Source organism: Vombatus ursinus, unplaced genomic scaffold, assembly GCF_900497805.2.
Source record: "Vombatus ursinus unplaced genomic scaffold, bare-nosed wombat genome assembly UNPS02011334.1, whole genome shotgun sequence".
Taxonomy (NCBI): domain Eukaryota; kingdom Metazoa; phylum Chordata; class Mammalia; order Diprotodontia; family Vombatidae; genus Vombatus; species Vombatus ursinus.
In genome coordinates this window covers 1,916,746-1,940,272 of record NW_020951112.1, presented here as the reverse complement: position 1 = coordinate 1,940,272, position 23,527 = coordinate 1,916,746, and the positions used below count along the sequence as shown (strand labels likewise).

The window sequence follows — 23,527 nt, the reverse complement described above, 5'->3', positions numbered from 1 at the left end:
AGTATATACTAAATCCCTATTTATACACAGACTAGAGAGGCCTCCTATAATAGAAAAAACATTGCATTAAAGAAATTAGAGTTCAAATACTAGTTCTTCCACTTACCATTTGTATAACCTCGAGCAAGACACTTCAAAGCTAAGGGTTAGCTTCCAAATCTGTAAAACGGGGGCTTTTAATGTTTTTGTTAAGTTCTTCAATTAGAATGTTATCAAACACCTTATCTATAAGGATGTTTCATTCTTGTCTTTGTATTTCCAGAGCCTAACACAGCACCTGGAGAACAGTAGTACGCCTAAGATACACTTGCTGATGATGAAAAATGCTATCCACATCCAGAGGAAGAACTATAAAGTATGAATGCAGATCGAAGCATTCTATTTTCTCTTTTTTTTCTTTCTCGTGGTTTTCCCCTTTTGTTCTGATTCTTCTTTCACCACATGACTAATGTGGAAATATGTTTAACATGATTGTATATATACAACCTACATCAGATTGCTTGCTGTCTTGGGGAGGGTAGAGGGGAAATTTAGAACTCAAAATCTTATAAAAGTGAATGTTGAAAACTAAAAATAAATTCTTGAGAAAAGATATACTTGCTGACATGACTAACTTAGCAATGTGTTTTGTATGACTTCACACGTATAATGGGTATCACATTGCTTGACTTCTCAATGAGGTGGATTGGAAGGAGGGAGAAAAAAACGAATGTAGAAAATATTAAGTCTAAAAGATAAATAATTAAAAAAACAATAAAGTCTAAAATAAAAGCCAGACCCTAATATATATCTATGTGTGTGTATGTGTGTGTAATATACATTAAATGTATATTATATATACATACACATATATAAAATACACATGTACACATATATATATACACATACACACACACACATATATATATATATATACTTGCTAATTGACAGAAAGCCTGAAAGTATATATGTGAAAGTATGTAAATGAAAACTATTCTCCCTCCAGTAATCTTGGATAACATTTCTCTTCCAGAATAGAACCACCCTTCCTCCCACCCCTCAACTAGCACCTGTTGGCCTTCTGATACATACCCTTGTTTAAATATTGCTGAATATTCAGCGGCAAACAATGAACTAGTCTAGAAAAACTTCATGAAATTTTTGTTTAAAATGTAAGGTGGGGAGAAGCATCAGACAAGTGAGTTTTTTTCAATGAGCCTTTTTAATTACGCAGTGACAGCACAAACACATTCTGTACATTCCAAATTCCAAATTTTACAATTACTACAAAATGATTAATGTGATTTTTGAAAGACTAGTGCTGTGACTGTGATTTAAAGTACATGTCAGAAATGTCAACTTGAAAAGGTTTCCTCTCCTCCCCAAGTCTTCTGTAGCTCTGCTGATGTCATTACACAGTATGACTCAGTGTGAGGGTCTGCCCAAACTTAAAAGATCCTCATGACATGTGGCCCTTGGTACCACCTGCTATTCTATCAAAGGAACCATCAACGTGATGTGATGGTGGGTCAGGGACAGTACCACCAATTTCTACAATGAGGCACTTTTGTTTGTATTTTACAACGTTTCCAAAACACGAGTACGCTCGATCAGTAGCCCTGTGTGCACAGGCCTCCAAACATAATCCCTGTGTTCCTAGGGGGTCAAGTAAACCCAAATCAAGATACTTCAGACATCAGTTCCTGAGATCTTCCATAGCTGAATCCCATTAACATTCTTCAAATCCAAACTTTTTTGATCCTCCCAATATAAAGCTGGGTTGAAATTATACATTCACCAATTTGTTTCGGCATCACAGTTCAGACACAAGGACAGCTAAAAGAGTTAACTTAGTCGTTACTTATTTAAAAACAGAAAATGAAAAAAGCATCCCAGTAAGACACCAGCAGAATGCTCTGGAATGCAAAGGCTGAGTGAGGCCTCTCAGTAACTGCTCCCACACTGGTGTGGGATTCAGATATTAAATTTACTTGGCAATGTCCACTGCAATAAAGGCAGCTGTCTCTATGTCGGTAACCCTTTTTATAAAAAGGATAACATGTCCATGAGCTAATGTTTCCAAAGTAGAATTCCAGCGGAGGGCTGCCCAACACACCTATAATTTTTTAGTCTGTCTCTTAAACAGCTTGGCTGGTCTGGGGGCCACACTTTGTGCCCACAACTTGTCATCTTTTGGGATGTTTCTCTTTATTTCTTCAGGCCTGGATCTCGAGGCATCCCATCACAAAGATGCTGTTGTCATTGAGTGAACATGGAGGCAAGCTCTTTCCATCTCCTACACCCCGATCCGTTCAGTACCAACTTCCTTGTAGATCCTCCTTCTGGGAAAAATCCTCCGTTTGAGTGCAATTAGCTAAATAGTGGAAGGAAGGCAGAACATGTCTCTTAATTGTCCATAAGAGGGATTCAAAACATACCAAGCGACAGTAGACATGGCAGCACCAACTGTACATCAAACTCAGCAAACCAACCCTCTACATATATTTTTAATCCTGCCAACCCTGAGAAAATATTCAGCAGCATGCAGAATTTCCAGAAGCCTACCGCATATCTGTACTGCACTAAGAAACTTAAAAAAATGCAGCATGTGAGCTCTGGACTGGCATTTTAAATGAATACAAACTTATCGATGAAGCTTAATTTCGTCAAGAACCAAGAGCCCATGCAAGTCTGTGTTAGGAGGCGTGCTCTTTTTTAAGGACATGGCTGACTGTTAGCTAAAAGTAAAAGATGACAGTCATATTCACGTAATAGATGAACCGAGTTTCTGTGTCTAAAAATGCACAAGAGATGGTCATCTGCTTAAAAGCTTTGGAAAACTTTTATTACATATCTTGAAGGAATAATCATCAGTTTAGACTGTTTATACAGACACACGTGTATGCACACTCCTAAAGATTCTGCATACAGACAGCATTACAGATGTGTAAGTCTTACAAAATGTAATGGCATCAGATAACATGAAAACTAGCTGGAGAACTAGAACTATTGAAACAGTGAAGAAAAATGATCAAGTATCTCTTAGGATTATGCAGACCTGGCATCAGAACTGGGAAGGTTCTAATAGGGTTAGAGCTTGAGTCACCAAAGGTTACCCATTGAGTCTTCAGGTCAAAAATATTACAGGCAATAAGTTTTGAAGATAATTAAGTAAAGAGGGTACACTGTTTGATGATATTTGGATATCATAGATCTCAAATGTTGTTAAAGTTTTAAAATATGATAGATTATAAATTTGTTATCATTTTCTAAAAATTATCAGACGTTAATATACCAACACATAGGGCTTGGTAGCTAGCTAAAGCTCACAAAACTTACCTGCTCAGCAAAAAATGAGAATACGGTAAACATGATCAACGTTACAAGTACACAATGGGTCCAAAATTTTAATTTATCTCTATATGCCCTCCTGAAAAGAGAAAGAAGAAAACAAATATGTACTTTACATATGCTTATCCCTACCAATATTTGGGTGGTAGTCAAATATTTATCATTCTTTACACAAAATAAATGAATATGGGAAGGATATGTGGTTTCACTAGTGAGAGGAACTTCCAGTGTGGAAAAAAGTCCTTCACCAACACAGACAACAATATCACTGACTTCTTTCAACAGTCCTGGGAGTAGCCTGAAATGTGCAGAAGGTAAGTTGCTTGTCTAGGGGCACTGAGTGTCAGAGGTATGATCTCATCTTAGATTTTCTTGATGCTAAGTCCAGCTAGCACACTACTCACTATGCAATCCTACCACCATTAAAATCCACAATAACTTCAAAATCAAAAGCATCATTTGCACAATCTACTTTTGAAGGTATTTTGTCAAAATCTAAAGACAATCTCACAGAGCAAACATTTTTTTTTTCAATGTCATATACTATTATTTTCCCTTTGTGAAAGGAATCACTCAAGGGAAAATCTTTAAGTATTTGAAGCTCTCGAGTCTGACCTCAATAAGGTTTTGTACAAAACTTATCTTTTCATTTTTACCAATACACTAACTAGCCATGTCCCCCATCAGTCTTTAGTCATGTTTTTCCTGAATGGCAGGCATACACCAAAATGAAAAGGCATATCAACAGTTAGCAGTGTTTTTCTAGAGAGGAAGGCTGGAAAGTAGCTCACGCTCCTCCTCTGGATGGAGGGGAAGCAAAGATGCTCTCAAGTCAATTCTTTAAATTTCAGGAAGGAAGGAAAAAACGGAAGGGGGAGCGTGGGGGAGGAAGTGCCACGGCCCACAAACAACTTCCTCTCCTATTACAAAGGAAAACATTTGGATGCCAACGACAGCGCCGTGGTCTTTTAGAAATTCATTGACAAGACAAGTGAGAAAGCTGGCATGGGGGAGATGGGAGGACCGGCGCGCCACTTCCTTCAATCTGTACTTTTCCTCCCTCGGTGCAGAGCTGCCCTACACCGAGTCTGTGTTTTGCTGGCTCCTCTTCCTCTTCTTCTGGCCCAAGGTCACTGCTCTTGGCCTTCTGCTTTTCTCTTTGAACCCACCCATCCTCCGGAAAACTCACTGACTGATGCTCTCAGATTCTCCTGCTATCTCTATGCAGATGACTTTGTCCATAGGACTAACCTAAAATCAAACTTAACATTTCCCCTCCCAAATCTGCTTCACATCTGCCTCCCACATTTCTCATCTTATTATGAACTTCACACACACACACGCACACACAAAGAGCATTTCCACACAGAAGGGAGACCACAAGGGAGACTGTCCATGAAACTGTGACTCTTGATTTCATACTGCATGTATTTAAAAAAATCCATAATAACTCCAATCCTTTCTTTTCAAAACCACCCAGCTTGTCTGGGCTTCCCTCCCATATTCAACATTCCTGATGTCTGTCACTCAGACTTGAAATTTCTATTATTCTTTACCTTCTCCTATTTTCTCAAGTCTCAAATATGGTCCATCCCCAAGGCCCATCAATTCTCTTCTCTCTCATCCATCCCCACCTTTCAATGCCCAATGCCACTGCCCTAGTTTAAGCCCTAATCACCTCACACTGGGATTATTTCAATAACTTTCTTGCCTCTTCCCTTCAGTCCATCTTGCTGAGAGCCACTAACTAGATTAATCTTCCTAAAATAACACTTTTGAGATGTTACTCCACTGCTCATGAACCACTCTGAATGGTTCCCCCAAGATTAGGAATTGCTAACACTTTTAGAACACTTGAGGTTTATAAAGTGCTTTCTTTACATATAACATTTCATTTGTAAATGGGATAAAGTCTAAATTCTTGAGGCTAACATTCCAAACCCTCCACAATTGGGCCCCAATTTACTTTTTTTAACCTCATCTTCTACTACTACCCAATGGCTTGAATCTGGCCATCCATCCTATCTACCTATCCATGCATACAAACATTCTCTCTCTCTCTCTCACTATCCCTGAAAAACTTTTCTCCTTTCCATCTCAATGTCCTCACTGACATGGTTCCCTCAAATAGTTCTCAAATGCTAGAAGGAAACTTAGAGATCTGCTCATCCACTCCCCTCACTTTACAGATGAGGAGACTGAGTCCAAGAGGCTGGAGATTCTCCCAAGGGCAGGGTCAGCTGACTGCAGAACCTAGTCCAGAACTCTTGCCATCAGCCTATGTAGGCACTCATGCTATGCTATCTTGCTCCCACCCTTTTAGGACTGACTTTCACCCCTACAACATACCACCATGGATGGCACACCCTCTTGCTTCTTTGGATCCCGCATGGCATCCGGAATGGTGGGCATATGGTAGAATGCTCTATAATATGCGTTCCAAGGTTAAATTAACGAGTATCTCTTTGATTTTATTTCTTTAAGAAACGCTTTGTAACTGCCTAAGTACTGGGTATGCTTTGGTAGAATGATTCCTCCCTAATACTTTCCAAGTTAACCATCCTGTCATCAGCAAAAAAGGATAGTTTTAACTCTTCTTTGCCTATCTTTACACCTTGCAATTCTTTTATCTTAGTTCTACTGCAAGCATTTCTAGAATTATATCAAATATTATCAGAGAGAGTGAGCATCATTGCTTTATATTCTTAGATAATTGGGAAATTGCTAGTGTATTCTCATTTCTGTATCTTGATACAGGATGCAGAAAGTTAAATACCCTTCTCCTTAATTTTTATCTTCTTAATCTTTTGTACATTTGCCATCTACACCTGCCTTTCTTTTCTGAAGCTCCTTACTTTTTATGATATTAAGATGTCTTTATTTTGTAGGGGTATTTTTTTTTGCATAAATGAATATTCTAAGAAGGAAAAGTATACACTCTATGATTATTGCTGACTAATTATATGAACACTCCATGACATAAGAACGTACCATTCCTGAAGCTCATGCATATGAAGGAAACGGTTCCGATATTCTCGTGGCAGCTCAAACTGGGATGGCTGGGGAAACATGGACTCGTAAAAATCTCTGAGCACTGCTTTTACTGTCTGTGCATCCTTATGATTGTGATCAATGTTGTCATTCAGGCAAACAAATTTTCTGAAAGAATAAGCATCTGCTGTTATTTATAAGGTATACCTTCAGAAAGACTCAATCTATCACATTCTGAAATGGAAACAAATGACAATCAGTGCAAAGGAATGAGACTAGCCATTTGTGAATCTCCCTAAGAAGTAATCCGCGTAAAAGATGGCTTGTGTCTTATTGAATAGACAACAGTATTTGTTAAAACACAGCAAGAGATAGAAGCTTAAAGTTTCTTAAAATCTTTTAAGAGATGCTACAGATAAGCAGTGTCATCAGTAAGGGCACCCCTTCCACCGATTCTAAGTATAGAAATGAATAGATGGTCTTTAAGAATAGCTATAACATGGGGCAGCTAGGTGGCGCAGTGGATAGAGCACCAAACCACGAGTGAGGAGGACCTGAGCTAAAATCTGGCCTCAGACACATAACACTTACTAGTTGTGTGACTCTGGCCCAGTCACTTAACCCCAACTGCCTTACCAAAAAAAAAAAAAAAAAAGCTGTATCCAACTGAGTGATAAACCTTCCCAAATCTAATAAAGACATTTCTCAGACCACAGAAACACGGTTTATCAACCAGAACATACCTATCTTTTACAATTTGGTAGGGGCCATGTAGAAAGAACAGCATTTATTTTATTTAAGTTAGGGTGGTTTCCCTTTAAGGATGCCAACCTTAGGATTTAGTAGGTCTAGGGGAACAGCAATATAGAGAGCCCACCCTAAGGGAGTGATGGTGGTACTCCTTCCCAGTGTCCTGTAGGAGACAATTTGATCCAGCATTGTTATCCTATTAATGTGGAGGTGGAAGACAGCAGCATTTTTTTTAAGTAATGATATTCCCTTTAATTCTTTCACTACAAGTAAAAGCAATTTTAATTTCATTTTATGTGCCCTCAGCACTTCACTGGATTTCAATCCCAAGCCTGAATGACTGGACTTGATCTGAGCTTGGCCTGGCCCAAAACATTTGGCATCAGTTAGCTAGCCTACATCAGAATGAATTTGTGGTTGAAGTAGGGGCCATGGAGAAAAAAGTGAGTCTGATATCTCGTGGCTGCAACAATTTTAGGTACATAAAGAATATTCTCTCAGTGGGAAAAAGAGACACTCTCACTAACCCCATAGCATCGGCCTGATGGATGATTAAGAAACTTGACAGGGAAATTAAAGTATTACAAAAACTAGAATTCCCTGGCTCTTACTTAGAAAAGTTAGATTACCAGCACAGGGAAAATAAACACAGATTGCCTTTGAGAAACCAACAACTAGAGACATATAAATTATACTGATAAAGTTAATGATAACATTAAACTATGTTTTTACAGTATGCCTTACTAGTCACCAAAAATTTCTACATTATATTGTTACATGACATACATGATGACTTTTCCAAGAATACAGCCTGCTTGCCACATCAGGAAGACAGAAAACTAAAATAAAATTAACATGCAAGAAGCAAAAAGAGATTTGACTAGTTCTGCCTTCCCTCACCTCGGTGTTCCAATACTCCCATTCATTCCTTTCTCTCAAAATAGCTAAAAAAGGTTCTGGTTGTCCTTAGTGGTGTTTGCCAGCTTCAGGGGGCTCTGAACTTTGACACTGCTGCCAACTCTTCTCAGAGGGCTATGTTACCATTTTGCATTCATCAATTACTTAACTTTGCTTCCATTTCCTGTATTTTTTTTTTTAATCTATAGTAGTCGATGAGTTAAAGGCACAACCACATCATTATCTTTTTTTTGTTACTCAATGGAAATGTAAGCATTGTCACATCCCCTTCCTTTGTGGTTAATTTTCCCCAAAGAATTTTCAGCCAGGGACTATACCTGTCCTTTGCTCAAACTCTCTGAAATCCATTGTCTCCAAATACAGGGTGGGTATCAGTTTATTCCTATCCTTCCCTGTGTCTAGCTAAATGTAAGAGTTACTTTCTCCCAAGAGGCTACTTTCTCCCAAGGTTCTCAATGTTTTGACTTGGTCACATCCTTATTAGTCAGAATCTGGTGCAGATTAAGAGTTCTAATTCTCTTCCCCTCTCCTTTGATGAATAAAATGATCAGTAAGGCAAGTCAAGAATTTATCAGTGTTTTCTTTTTAGCAGACATGACACTCAAGGAAATATCTGGGTGGGGAATTGCAACCCTATGCCACCCCACCCAAAAAAAAACCACTTCCCTGGTTCCCTAGAACTTCCAGAATCAAATAGAAAAAAATCCTCTGGAATTCAAAGCCCTTTCTAATCTGTCCCACCCTCTTACCTATCTAGTCTTCCTACAACTTATAACCTGCCCTGCCTCACTCTGTGATCCAGCAACACCAGCCTTCTTGCTGTTCCTCCAAAATATTCCACCGCCAAATACTGTCCACCATGCACAGAATGTTCTCCTTCCTCAGCTCCATCTGGCTTCCTTCAAGTCCCAACTAAAATCCCATCTACAGGATACCCTTCCTGATCCCTTATAATTCTAACGTCCTCCCTCTGTTGATTTATCTCCATTTTATCCTGTTTATAGCTGGTCTGTACATAATTGTTTGCCATATTGTCACCCCTATTAGACTGTAAGATCCTTGAGGGCAGGGACTGTCTTTTGCCTTTCTTTGCATCCCCAGCACTTAGCACAATGCCTGGAATACAGTAGGTGCTTAATAAATGTTTATTGGCTGACTGATATCATGTTCTACGCCAGATTTGTAAAGGTTCCCAACTCATCATCCATTTTCTTCCTTTTGGCCAGGTGGTCTTTAATCCACTCCCACCTGGTCTGGTTCCCCTTCTATTGCTTTTAACCCAAATGTTCCTGAGCAGGGTCCATGGTTACTCACCCCCAGTCCCATCTTTGCTCTTGCATTTTCTCATAGGTGACATCTCTTGTATCTATAAGAACACAGTAATGATGTGGGCCTTTCTATCAAATCAGTTCTTTTTTAACAAGTATTTTCTTCCTTGTCCATATTCTAATCAAGAATTCCATCTTACGGAAAATGCTATCCACAAAGAAGAAAGAACTATGGAGTCTGAATGCAGATCGAAGTATATTATTTGCTATTTTTTTTTCTTCTGTTGTGTTTTGTTTCCTCTTTCTGGTGGTTCCTCCTATTGGTTCCAATTCTTACTTACAATATCACTAAGGTGAAAATATGTTTAATAGGAATGTATATGTATAGCCTATATCAGACTGCGCTCCATCTTGGGGAGGGAGGTGGGGAGGAAGGAGGATAAAAATTTAAAACTCAAAAGCTTATGGAAGTGATTGTTGATAAATCAAAATAAATTAATAAAAAAAAAATTCCATCTTACCAAGTGACAGTGATACCTATGAGGCATCTGCTCCATAGGAAGATTTCTCATTCATTTTATTTACATTCTGTGTATCTGAATATATTTATCTGAAGCCTTGAAGATTACTCCTATCATTCTTCCTGGATATCTTCCATGACACACTGGCCTTCTCTGCTGCTTGCTCTTCTTCCTGACAGTTTTTCCTCCTCTCTCCCTAAACTGCATTTTAATGCTTGACTGCTGAAAATTTTTTAAATTAATCAAAACGAGTTACGGATAAAGAACATTTAACAAACATGTGTCTACCACCCATCATTAGACATACTCCAAGCCCGGTCAAGGGCTCATCACTACTCCAGCGTTCTTACAGGTTGTGTCCGGAATAGTCTGACTGTTCATTTTAAACTACTACTAATCTTAAGCAAAGGTAACTTCCTGCTTGCCAACTTACTTTGAGTTTGGGGTCTGAAGGAGGGAGAACAAACAGGCAAACAAAACTAGTGTGATGGCTTCTTGCCATAACCATGGTAACTTACCATAGATTAAAACAAGTGTTTTAAAATTTGGAGACAATACTTTTCTCCAGGACTTACACAACAATTTCTGAGCATTGGACTGGTTGGTGACTCAGGACAAGAAAATATATTCTGAAAGATGTGTTTCACTTCTGAGGTATTTGAATTGCTCAAGGGTCTAAAAGAATTATGAGATGAGCTGAAGTCTGCTCCTTTCTTCTCAATACTTCTTCCAAGAGAATTTTCTGACTTGGGAGTCCCAACAATACCCAGTGGGTTCAGTTCTGAGGACACACTTATTAATGCAAGGCATTCTTGAGGTTTATTTTATGTTTGGTTTTATTGCTTTGGTGTGCGCCTGCCTATGACTATTTTCTTCTGGCATTGTGAATTGTTCATGAGTACTGCATGTAATTTATGTTACTGTTAAATGGCTTAACTAAGGGCCAGAACTGCTTGTGGAACAAAGGAATGAGCCCTTTACAACCCAGCCACAGACTATTTTTTCTGGGCTCACTAGACATTACTTTGCTATTCTGCAGTCCAGTCAAATTGGCATTCTCTGTTTTCTCCCATTTCCATGCTTTTGCACAGAAAGTCCACATGCCTACAATGCATTTCCTGCTCAGCTCTAGAAATAGAGCTCCTTTCCCTCACATGAAGCCCAAGCACCGCCTTCTACATGAAGCCTTCCTGATCCTCTAAACTAGTGTCCTCTCCCCCTAACTACCATGTGTTTTATTCACTTAATATTTATTTATATCCTTGATGTCCCAAACCCAATTCCCCATGAGAAGTAAGCTCTTTATGAGCAGGGACTGTTTCATTCATGGTCTCTCCAGTACCAACCACCATGTCTGCCATGGAATATGCATGTAATAAATGCTTGTTGATTGATTCCAGTATTTGAACCAGAAATCCAAATACCCTTCTCCTCGATGTTTATCTTCTTAATCTTTTGTACATTTCTTATCTATACCTGTCTTTCTTTTCTGAAGCTCCTACCTTCATGTTAGTAGCAATGAATAGCTATGTATATTCTGCCCCAATTGTCCAGTTTTTCATCTAGCACTCCATAATCCCTAAGCAATTCTTCCCGATGTTATCATCTGTCTCTACATTAATCATAAGAAGTGGATAATGAGGGCAGCTAGGTGGCACAGTGGATAGAGCACTGGCCCTGGAGCCAAGTGGACCTGAGTTCAAATCAGGCCTCAGACACTTACTAGCTGTGTAAGCCCAGGCAAGTTACTTATCCCTGATTGCCTCCAAGAAAAAAAAAAAAAAGAGGTTAGTGGAGAGATAGCAGCTTGGACAATTCACAGGATACTCTCAATGACACCCTAGATATATATGGTAGGAAGATTCTCAACTGTCCACGTGAAGTCATGGACACTCACAAGGTACTGCCATGACTTGTCTCTCTCTTTGAGCAGTAACAGATACCCGAGCTCTTTTTCTTCCTCCTGGCCCCTAAATCTAAGCGTCCTTCAAAGTTTTGTTCTCTTCCCTTATCCCCTTTCTCTTCATTTTCTTTTCCCCCTCCCTTGCCCTTCTCATTCACTGCCATAGATTCAACTATCCATTCTGGGTCTCTTAAAGTCTGCAGCTGGGACCTTACAATGGAAGTCTGGGTCTGCATCTTACACTGCTTGGTGAATCGCTACATGAATGTTATGTCCAATATAATTCACTGAAAATGCCACAAAGGAAGAAGCTGTGGATGTTTTCTGATGTAAGTGCTACATTACAGCTTACACTCTCCTCTCAACTGTGGATTGAACATTTAGAAAATAATTAAGTTACACCACATTTTAAAATAAAAGTCAAGACCAGTCTAACATACAAATTAGGAGAGGTAATTTCCATCTGTACAAAACCATTCATAACCATTTTAGATGAAACAGCAAAAAAGATCCCCTGGAAATAAGCCAGATATTGTACATTCATGATGGAGGGAAAAGCCAAACAAAGATGATATATGAAATAATGTGACATTAATATGCATGTTTTAAAACCAATTACAAATAACCTGGACACCTTCTGGTTGAATGATCATTTTTAATTTTATTTGAAGGTTTCTTTTTGCTAGTTAGTATTTACTAAGTTTATTCTAAATTATTTTTTGCTTTTAAAAAAGAATTTTAAAAAAGAAGAAAAGAACCATTTAAATTTTAATATGCATATTAAGAAATGAGTACCTGGGATTTTTTCTTATGTCATCTAATTGGCCAACCACATGAGAAACATTGGTGCGAATCATTTTGAAAGCAATTTCCTCTTCTCCCATGATTTCAAACCTAATAATTACCAAGACATAATGAAGGGGAGAAAAACATTTATACAGATTTAATATAAATATAGTTACTTAGCTAAAATAATAATCAGTAAGTATATAGTCTTAGAAAAAGTTTTGCGTTAAATAAAAATGTTTAGTCAACAAGAGGATACTTTAAAAAGAATGAAAAATGATTGGCCCCGTCATGCTTAAGCTCAACACCCCCACCACCAAATTACATACCTATATTTGTTTTTGTCTTTATACGCTTTATGGATTTTATCAGTTACTGGTTTACAGTTGGTTACTAGACTTTTAGTCACGGGTGGCTGTGAGAAAATATAAGACATATCAGATGTTAAACACACACCCCCCAACACACACACATTACAAAACCATCTCTTCATGGGTACAATCAATGGAAAGAATATCCTGTTCTATCACAAAACAAAACTGGTCTTGGTTCTTGATGCAAACCAAGAGAATTTACAAACCCCTACATTACTTAACTTCCAATCTTTATTTATAAATATTTTCTGCACCTCAGCTCTAACTGTGACCAGTTACAACAGGTGCAGTCTTACACTTCTAGAAGAAAATCTATTTATGCTAATAACTAATAAACCTGCTCCTCATGCACTAAACAGAAGTTTTAAAAATAAACTTAATATTTCAAATTTGAATTACAACAGAATTGTATTGAAATCTCATCTCTTAAGGATTATATAATCCAATGTCAATTGTTATGCTGGAAATTTTGAAGGCCATGATTGTCCAAGGAAAAGGAGCACAGTAGAGTAGATAGCAGCTGGCTTCTGAGTCAGGAAGACCTGAATTCAGGTCCTACGTTTCATAGGCTGGTTGTGTGACCCTTGACAAATCATGTAACTTCTCAGTGCCACAGACAGTAAGCTATAGAAACTGCAGAACAGCAGTGGATCTGTATTGGTAGGAGGGACTTCCTCACTTGGAGTTCTCCACTCCAAGATAATCAACAAGCATTTATTAAATGCCTACTGCGTGCCAGACACTGGGAATACAAGTACATCAAATGAAATCATCGCCATGCAAGAGGGGCTTATATTCTTTAAAGATATCTCTTTATTCTGCACTTTAACAACATAAAAGCTGCATTGCTACATACACATGTGAAAGCATAAGCTGCCATTTCATAGCACATGCTTTCTTAAAAAGTACATAATAAATTCCACCCACTTTAAAATCTGCTCTGCTTGTCTCTGATCTCTTCTATGCATCATAAAAAAGGCTTTAATGGCCATCATTTATTAGACAACCTTTACTCCCCCTCCCCGCCCCATGGGAAGCATGCTACCCTCCCCTCTGACAGTGAGATGAGGGACTCAATATGAATGATGAAACAGACTTTTTTGGACCTAGCCAGTCTAGAAACTTGTTTTGTTTTACAATGCATATTTGATATCTGTTGCAAGAGGAGGTTTTTTCCCTTTTTTTTTCCCACGAAGGTGGGAAAGTTTAAAGAAAGAAAATAAATTTTTGGTTGAAAAAAAAAAATGAAGGGGGTTAAATACAGATGAAATGATAGTTTATCTAGAAAACTCCAGGGTATCAATCAGTAAAGAAACTAAGACAATGAATAATTTCAGTAAAATGGCAGCAAATAAAAGAAACTGACAAAAGTCACGAGCATTTCTATATAGCAATAACAAAATGCAGGAGGAAATCATAAAAAACAAAAATCTCACTCAAAAGAACTGCAAAGAAATGCAAAAACCATCTGGGTAATCAATCTACCAAGACAGACTCAAAATTAACGTAGATACAATTACAAGGTATTGTTTACAGAAATAACAAATGACAAAAATTGAAGGAGCATTCACTGCTCATGATTGGGTTTTGTCAATATAATTAAAATGATGATACCATCTAAAATAATTTATAAATTTGTAAATAATACATATGTATTTATGTGCATAACCAATAAGAGGGTTTTGTAACCAGACAAATTAATTCAAAATTTCACATGACAAAAAAGGAAATCAAGGCATAATATTACTTTCAGATTTCAAATTATAAAGCGGTAATCATTAAAACTCTTTAGTACTGGTTGAAAAATAGAAAAGGATATAGGTGGAAAAGAGTATTCTAATCCAGCATATACTTATTGTGCCAATCACTGCTAATGCTGAGTATTAAAGATTCAAGTACAAAAAAAGAAACCTATGAATCAAAAACAATCCAGTTCAATAACCTAGAGTAGGATAAACCTGAGAACATAAACTAGTTGAGGAAGAAACTCCCCATTTAACAAGAAATACTGGAGAAACTAAAAGACAGTTTGGCAAAAATTAGATTTAGACCAATACCTCGATCCATATACATATAAGCATGTGACTTGAACATAAACAAATTAGAAGAATGGAATAAGAAGCAGGTGACTGCCTAGGTGGAGCATTCATTTTTAACTAAAAAAGGGATGGAGGAGATTACAAAACATTAAAAACCCGTTTGTGATTACATGAGGATGAAAATCCTTGACATGAACAAAATCAATGCAGCTAGTGTAAGCAAACTGACAAAGGTGACAAATGAGGGAAGTCATTGTCGAAGAGGGAGAGGAAAGACAGACACTCTAATGCATTGTTGGTTGAACTGTGACTGTCCTAACCATTGAGGGAATCAATACGAAGTCATCCTAAGAAAGTGACTAACTCGTCCATACCCTTTGATCCACTGTGGGGCAGTGGGGGTCGAGGATAAAAAAGAAAGGCCTGATCGATATCAAAATATGCAGAAAAGGACTTTTTTGTGGTAGCAAAGAATTAGCAACAACACAGGCACCCACAGACTGGAGAATGGCTAAACAACACTGATGTACATGAATGCATTGGGATGTTACTGTGCTGTAAGAAATGAGGACTATGGAGAATTCAGAAACACAAGGAGAGTGATTCGCACTGATTACAGAATGAATTCAGTAAGGAGAACCAGGAAATATCATACATGTATTTAAATGTAAAGAATTAGAAAACAAATTTGAATTCTGTTTAATTAAAATGACAGGGCTTGGTCCTGAAGAAGAGATGAGAAGCACTCTCTCTCTCTCTCTCTCTCTCTTCTTTGTTGGGCTAAGCCACTACAGGTACGGAATACTGCAAATACTGGGAGATGTAGTTCACGTTTTTTAATTGGTTTTGCTAAGGCAGAGAAAAGGGAGGGGAAGGAATATATATTCAGAAATTAATGTGAAATAATTAGAAAAAGGCATTATTTTTTTTGGTGGGTTAGACTAGATGACCTCTAAAACTCCATAATGTGAGGAAGAAGAAGAAGGAAATGTACAGATCACTCAAAAGCAAAAAAAAAAGAAGGCACAGCTGATGTTGAATTGGGCTTGATGAGCAGGGGAAAGATTAATTAAAGGGATCTGTGGCCAGAGAATCTAAGGAGGCTGGAGCACATTTGGAGAGGCTCTTGGGAAGTCTGCTGGGCCTGGATCCACGGTCAAGTTGACCTGCCAGAAAGGGTCTTGATGACCCGCCAGAAAGAGCCTTGTTTTCTCAATAAGTTGGGTTGAGAGCGTCCATCTCATCCTGGCACAAAAAAGGTTCTGAGAGGTTGAGCTGATTTAACCCTCATCTGGCAAATAACTACTCTATAATATTCCTGACAAGTGGTCCTCCAACCCTCTTTAAGACTGCTAGAGGTAGGGACTGAGTCAGGCCAATCCCTCCAGAGTCAAATCGGCTTCCTTCTAATTTCCACCCATCGTCGATCCTAATTCTGGAGTCAGGACACACAGGATAACCTGTAATCTAGATGACTTTTAGAGTGAGAGAGGGTAGGGGAAAAGGTGGAAAACAGAAGCCTCACTTAGGTAACGCCTACAGCTCATGATTTCCTTAACCGTCTAGGAAGAGACTAGTGGCTGTCTGAAGAGCACCATGAGTTATGTTCCCAAGGACTATACTTCTTTGGATAATGGTGGCAGAAGTAACTAATGGTCTTTTAGCAGCACTTCTGCTTTCAGTGGGGCCTGAAATTAAGCTGCCTTATGCTAAGTGCAATACAATGAATGGTGTCATGGAGAGCTTCCAAGACCCATGTGAAGTCATAAACATGTTTGAACATATAATAACAATAATAGTGAGCAAGTATTTGTATAGTGCTTTAAGGTTTCCAAAGTGCTTTGCAGACAGTATCTCATTTGATTCTCAGAACAACCTTAGGAGACAGGTGGTATTATTATCCCCATCTTACAAATGAGAAAACTGAGGCAGGAAGAGTGACTTGCCCAGAGTCACACAGCTACTAAGTATTTGAGGGTGAAGTTGAACTCAGGTCTTCCTGACTCCTGTTCCAACACTCTATCCACTGTTTCCCAGCTGCCTAAACTGAAGTATTAGCTACATGTTATAACTCAGGACTAAAGTTAATGTATGCAGTAGGAAAGAACAAAGATAAATGTTTCTATTTATACTTATTCCCTAAGCAGGTACTTTATATCTTGGAGTAGCTCCTGATAAATGGAAGCGATATTTGAATTTCATAATTATTCTTTCATTCAATCAAGACTCATTATTAACTACTTGTGTATGAAGCATTGTACTAGCTGTTAGAGTACAAAGTCAAAATACCAAGCTTATTGGTCCTTTTCTGATGGGCATATGAGGCCCACTATGGCTTTCCTGCCTTCCCAGCCTTATGTTGTATTCCTCTCCCCTATATAATCTACCCTCTGACAAAAATGATCATCCCCTATATGTATGCCCCATACTTCCCCACTTGTATAGCTAGTATCTCCACCTCCCTGTCCAATCTCTCCCAGTGGAAGCCCTGCCCATCTTTTTAAAGCTCAGCTCCAATGTAACCACCTCTGGGAATATGCCTGGAGGGACCCTTCCCCCCATCTAGTAATGACATCCCCCTTCTCAAACCTCCCAGAAGTAACATCATATGTAGCCCTGAGACACTTATGGATCTGGGTCCACTTCACACCCCTCCATCAAAAAAAAAAAAAAAAAAGGCAGGAAAGGTTTTATTCAAACTTTAGATCTCCCCTTTACAAAGAAAAGCATTCTGCACAATGTTCAGGTTGTAAATACGGTTTAAGAAGCTTCCTTTTGAAGCAGTTAACTGGAGGGAAAATTTCAGTATCAAATACCTCTGATAAAGGTCAATTATCCAAATTATATGGGCAAACACTTAAAGACCTAAGACCAAATGCCATACCCCAATAGAGAAGTGGTCAAAAGAACAATTATACACTGTTAATATCCATATGAAAAAAGTACTCTAGATGGCAACTACTAAGGGAAATACAAACCAAACTAAGTCTGAGGTTTCACTTTGCAGCAAATTACCAAAAATGGCAAAAGAGGGGAATAGTGTCGGAGGGATGGTTGATAGAGCTGGAAGACAATTTGGAATTATCTGAAGAAAATGATTGTCCATACCCCTTGACCCAGAGATCCCACGGATACACATATGCACCACAGAGGTCAATGATAAAAACAACTGTCCTATAAACACCAAAATATTTACAGAGTGGACTTTTGTGGTAGCAAAGTACTGGATGTGCAACAAATAGGGGACAGCGAAAGCAGCTGCAATTCGTGGATATAACAGAATATTACTGGGCTCTGTGAAACAATGCGTATGATGAGCATGGGCAGAGAAGTCAGGACTTGGATGAACTGACATTACAAAATAAAGAAAGCATCAATGGGGAAGCAATTAACACAACTGCAACAGTGTACATGGAAAGAAATGACGGCGAGAGGGTGGGGGCCTGTGGGTGTGGAGCACGGCATGCTCTATCACACTGTTGATACAACGGTTAGTGTGGTCAAACTGTTTTTTCCTTTTTCTTTTTTATTCTTTGTGAAAAGATTAGTGACTGATAGAGGAAAGGGGACATACTAAGGGAATGTAGGGGATGGAAAGACCAAAGACAGAAATGAAATTAAATATATATTTCAGAAGCTTCTCTCTGTTGAAAAGCAGGTGCTGACTAATCAACACTGGGAGGAGGGAGTTTGCTCACCGAAGAGTCCTCCAAGGAAATGACACCAAATGGCTGTCCATTTTCCCCACAAAACCACAGCTTTCGATCATTTCCTGCACTCCTCAGGAAATACCACCACGCAATTAAAAAAGTAGCCTCCTGCTTTTCTCATTCTCTTAGCCATCAATCTTACCTGTCAGCTTTGTATAAGATTTTATGATCTGAAGCAGAAAGTAACCTTAAGAGATGAGGAGATCACACAATTATAGACCTAGGGTTGGAAGACACCTTCAAGGACACCTGGCCCGGTCCCTCATCATACAGATGGGGAGAGCAAGGGCCCTGGTGAGCTGACCTGACTTTCCAAAGGTCACCCAGGCTGTGAGCATCCGAGGCAGGATCTGAACAGACTGCGGAACTGGGGTGCTTTGTACTGACCCAACTCCCCTAACTGATGCCCCTAATTCTTTTGTCACGTCCTGACCTTCCTCTAGTCCTTCCACTGACTATGAATTCTTTTACATAAAGTGTTTTCAGCGTTTCTGAAAGGAAAAAAGCAAAACTGCTGGGAAAGGTTTTCCATTTGCTAGAAGTCTTAACTATAATCCACTAAAAAACCCAGACAGGAACAAACTGCTGGCAGCTTTGTTTTCCCCTTTTAGAAGGCAAAGGAGGTTCAGCCTCATTCCATCATACTGATGACAGGGTCACTGAATCTGTTCCTTTGCACACGGGTTTTCCCATAAAGTTAGCTCCCTATCCCATTCATGCAGTATTTGGCAATGACCTTCAAGTGAAGTTTTAGGGGGTGTCAACATCTATTTCTAGCTTGCTTCTGAAGTACAGACTAGCAACCTTAGGCTTTAAATCAGTTCTGAAAGTCAAAAGCCAAGCAGGCCTGCTGTCTCTGTCCCCACCACTCATTCTAGGGGAGGGAGGGAAGATGTACAAACAGGAAGAGGGAAGAAAAAGTCAGGGACCACATTCCATTCCTTGACACCTAAATTCAATCAAGATTAAATCATAAAGAATATTGGTTTTTCAAAACCAAAAGAATGAAAAAATAGAAGACAACGTGAAATATCTCACTGGAAAAACAAATGACCTAGAAAAAAGATCCAGGAGAGAGAATTTTAAAATTATTGGACTATTTGAAAGCCATGATCAAAAAAAGAGCCTAGATATGATCTTTCCAGAAGTTATCAAGGAAAACTGCCCTGATATTCGAGAACCAGAGGGTAAAATAGAAATGGAAAGAATCCACCGATCACCTCCTGAAGGAAATCCCCAACGGAAAACTCCTAGGAATATTGTAGCCAAATTCCAGAGTTCCCAGGTCAAGGAGAAAATATTGCAAGTAGCCCAAAGAAAGAAACAATTCAAGTACTGTGGAAACACAATCAGGACAACACAAGATTTAGCAGCTTCTACATTAAGGGACCAGAGGGCGTGGAATACAATGTTCCGGAGGGCAAAGGAAATAGGATTACAACCAAAAATCACCTACCCAGCAAATTTGAGTATAATCCTTCAGGGGAAAAAAAGGACATTCAGTGAAATAGAGGACTTTCAAGCATTCTTGATGAAAAGACCAGAGCTGAACAGAAAATCTGACTTTCAAATACAACACTCAAGAGAAGCATGAAGAGGTAAACAGGAAAAAGAAATCATAAGGGACTTATTAAGGTTGAACTGTTTACATTCCTACATGGAAAGATGATATTTGTAACTCATGAGACCTTTGTCAGTATTAGGGTACTTGGAGGGGAAAAAAATTATATGTATAGATAGACAGACAGACAGATAGATAGAGGGCACAGGGTGAGTTGAAGATGAATGGGTGATACCTGTAGAATAAAATTAAGGGGTGAGAGAGGATTATACTGGGAGAAGGAGAAAAGGAGAAGTAGAATGGGGCAAAGTATCTCACATAAAACAGACAAGAAAAGGCTTCCTACAGTGGACAGGAAATAGGGGAAGGTGAGAGGGAATAAGTGAATCTCATTCTCATCAGATTTGGCTTAAGGAGAATAATATACACACTCAATTGGGTATGGAAATCTATCTTACCCTCCAGGAAAATAGGGGGTAAGGGGATAAGAGAGCAGGGGGACAATAGAGGGGAGGGAAGACTGGGGGAAGGGATAATCAGAAGTAAACACTTCTGAAGAGGGACAGGGTCAAAAGAGAGAATAAACAGGGGGTGGGATAGGATGAAGGGAAATATAGTTTTCCACAACATGACTATTATGAAAGTGTTTTGCATGACTACACATGTATAACCTGTATCGAGTTGCTTGCCTTCTCAATGAGGGTGGGTGGGGAGGGAGGAAGGGAGAGAATTTGGAACCCAAAGTTTTAAAAACAAATGTTAAAAATTATTTTCACATGCAACTGGGAAATAAGATATACAGGCAGTGGGGTATAGAAATCTATCCTGCCCTACAGGAAAATAGAAGGGGAAGGGGATAAGAGAAGAGGGGTGGGGGATAGAAGGGAAGGCAGATTAGGGGAAGGAGTATTCAGAATGCATGCCATCTTGGGGTGGGGGGAGGGATGAGATGGGGAGAAAATTTGGAACTCAAAATCTTGTGGAAGTGAATGCTGAAAACTAAATAAATAGAGAAAAAATACAATTACAAAAAAATTACAAAAAATATTGGTTTTTGAGGTTATGACATGCAGTTAGATAAACTATAAACAGAGAGCTTGTCTATCAATATCTGTGTGTGTGTGTGTGTGTGTGTGTGTGAGTGTGTGCCTTTCCTCCTTAGGCATCTGTCATTGGCTCTGTGCTACTTATCATTTTTTTAACCACACGCCCCAGACAGTACAAAAGGAAAATGAGTTGGGCCCAGAATTAAACAGGAGAAGAGTTGGCTAACTGGCCTGCCTTCAGGAAAGCTTCTTTAATAACTTCGTATTTCTCCTAGAAACAAAGGTCCCTACTTTTAATGCCAAGATTCTTGACTGAAGAATTGAAAGAGGGTCAGAGTGAGCTGAGCATACCATGAAAAACATAGATGACACAGAACCAAAAAACTTGGATAAAAAGATAATATTAAAAGAACATCACATTCATGAAGACAGTGCCAAGGTGCATGGTGGGTATGAGAATGCAACACGAGCATCTTCCCAAAAGAACTGAGCAAAAACAATGCACTGCCCATGAGGTCAGAGTAAGAGACCCTGGGTGAAGAGCTGAGAGCTTGGCTCTACTGACAATTTCACGATATCAGGAGACAGCGAGGAAGAGCCCCAGTACTTACAGGACATTAAGGTGCAGTGGAAAGAGCACAGTATTTGGACTCAGAGGACCTGAGTTCAAATCCCAGCTCTACAACTCACTTTACATGTGACCCTGGGCAAGTCAAGTCACTTCTCTGTGCCTCAGTTTCCTCAACTGTAAAATGAGGAGGTTGGTCCCTTCCAGCTCCAGAGATATGATCCTAAGACAGGAACAAGGGAAACACAGAGTAGCCAGGTGTGGATAAGCCAAAATCGGCATTCTGGAGAGAACATCCAAACAGATGAGGTTACAGGTCTGACTGTCTTCTGATGGATAACACGTCTGTGAATCCCTGTGAAGGAGATGAGGGATGAGGGCTAGATGACAATGTAATGAGCTATTTCAGCTCAGAGCTGCGCGAAGATGGGACCTGAGAAGCAGGATATTAGGGGGTCTTGTGTACAGTGCCTCACACAGACGTCACTGGCCCCGTGCTATCTCACATTTTTTATTAACAGTTTGGGTAAGGGGATAAATGGCGTGTTGATCAAATTGGTAAGTGACAAAGCCAGGAGGGATGGTTAACATGCCGGAAGACAAAGGGGGCAAAAAGGACCTCAAGGGGCTAGACTGTTGGCTTCAATCTAATGAGGAGGTGGGTAAGGTGGCACAGTGGATAGAGCACTGGCCCTGGAGTCAGGAGGCCCTGAGTTCAAATCCGGCCTCAGACACATAACACTTACTAGCTGCATGACCGTGGGCAAGTCACTTAACCCCACTGCCTAGCCAAAAAAACCCCAAAAACCCCCCCCAAAAACCCAATCTAATGAGGTGAAATTCAATGGAGGTTTATAAACACTTAAAAAAAGAACTTCACAAGTACAAAATGGGAAAGGAAATTCACTTGAAAAAGGCCTGGGGATTCTGGTGGGCTCCAAGCTCAACATGAGCTGAGGTGAAGAAGAACCTAAGAGGCTCTGGGGAGAGGCAGAGTGTCTGGAAGTAGAAAGGTAGCCGGCTCCTTGCCCTCATCAGCACGGCACTCAGCTCTTGGAAGCCCATGACAAGCTGGACGGCACTCACAGGAGGAGGGACAGGATAAAGAAGGACCTGGCAACTGGGCTCCATGAAAATCTGAGGACTAGCCCACGGGCATTTCCTTTGGGAAAGGAAGGATTTAGGGGAATGTGCTGCCTGTCTTGAAGTCCTTGGAGGGCTGTCAGGTGGAAGAACAATTAGATTTGTTCACCTAGGTCCCAGAGGGGAGAAGCAGAAGGGGTGGAAGTTGCCCAGAGACAGATTAAGGCTCAAGGCAAGGAAAACTTCCTCTTTAGGGTAAGACTTGATCAACAGTGGATTGGGAGCCCTGGGCTCCCCCTTCCTTGATGTCTTCAAGCAAAAGCTAGAGAACCCCTCCTTCAGGAGGCTGTCAAGGGGATTCTCCTCTGAGAACACGTGGACAATGGTTCCTGCAGTCAGTCATTCCTTCCAACTCTGATTGTGTGAAGGTGTAGAAGAGGGACGCACTGGTAAGTATATGTGGAGATAGATGCACATGGATGGATGGATGCACACGTACATTTCCTTCTCTTTGATTTAAGTCGACACAATTTATCAAGTGGCTACCACATAGAAGCCTACGTGCTAGGTACATATTTCTGATTTGTTTGTTTTTTCTTCCTTTTTTCTAATTTGCTCCTATAGCCAAAAAAAAAAAAAAGAGAGTGTGGAATACATGACTTTAATAGTTGTGTTGAAC

General features: G+C 39.5%; 1 protein-coding gene across 2 annotated transcripts in view; it reads right to left on the bottom strand.

The window, feature by feature from the left end:
• Positions 1 to 1,182: 1,182 nt before the first annotated feature.
• Positions 1,183 to 23,527, bottom strand: part of GNPTAB (N-acetylglucosamine-1-phosphate transferase subunits alpha and beta) — a 91,561-nt gene continuing 69,216 nt past the window's right edge. For both annotated transcript variants that reach the window (XM_027855783.1, XM_027855784.1), the window contains 5 exons: positions 12,797 to 12,882; positions 12,477 to 12,575; positions 6,322 to 6,489; positions 3,319 to 3,409; positions 1,183 to 2,353 (listed from right to left, as the gene is read on the bottom strand). In XM_027855783.1, the coding sequence (XP_027711584.1) occupies positions 2,276 to 2,353; positions 3,319 to 3,409; positions 6,322 to 6,489; positions 12,477 to 12,575; positions 12,797 to 12,882 (522 nt within the window). In that variant the 3' untranslated portion in view covers positions 1,183 to 2,275. The remainder of the gene's footprint in view (positions 2,354 to 3,318; positions 3,410 to 6,321; positions 6,490 to 12,476; positions 12,576 to 12,796; positions 12,883 to 23,527) is intronic.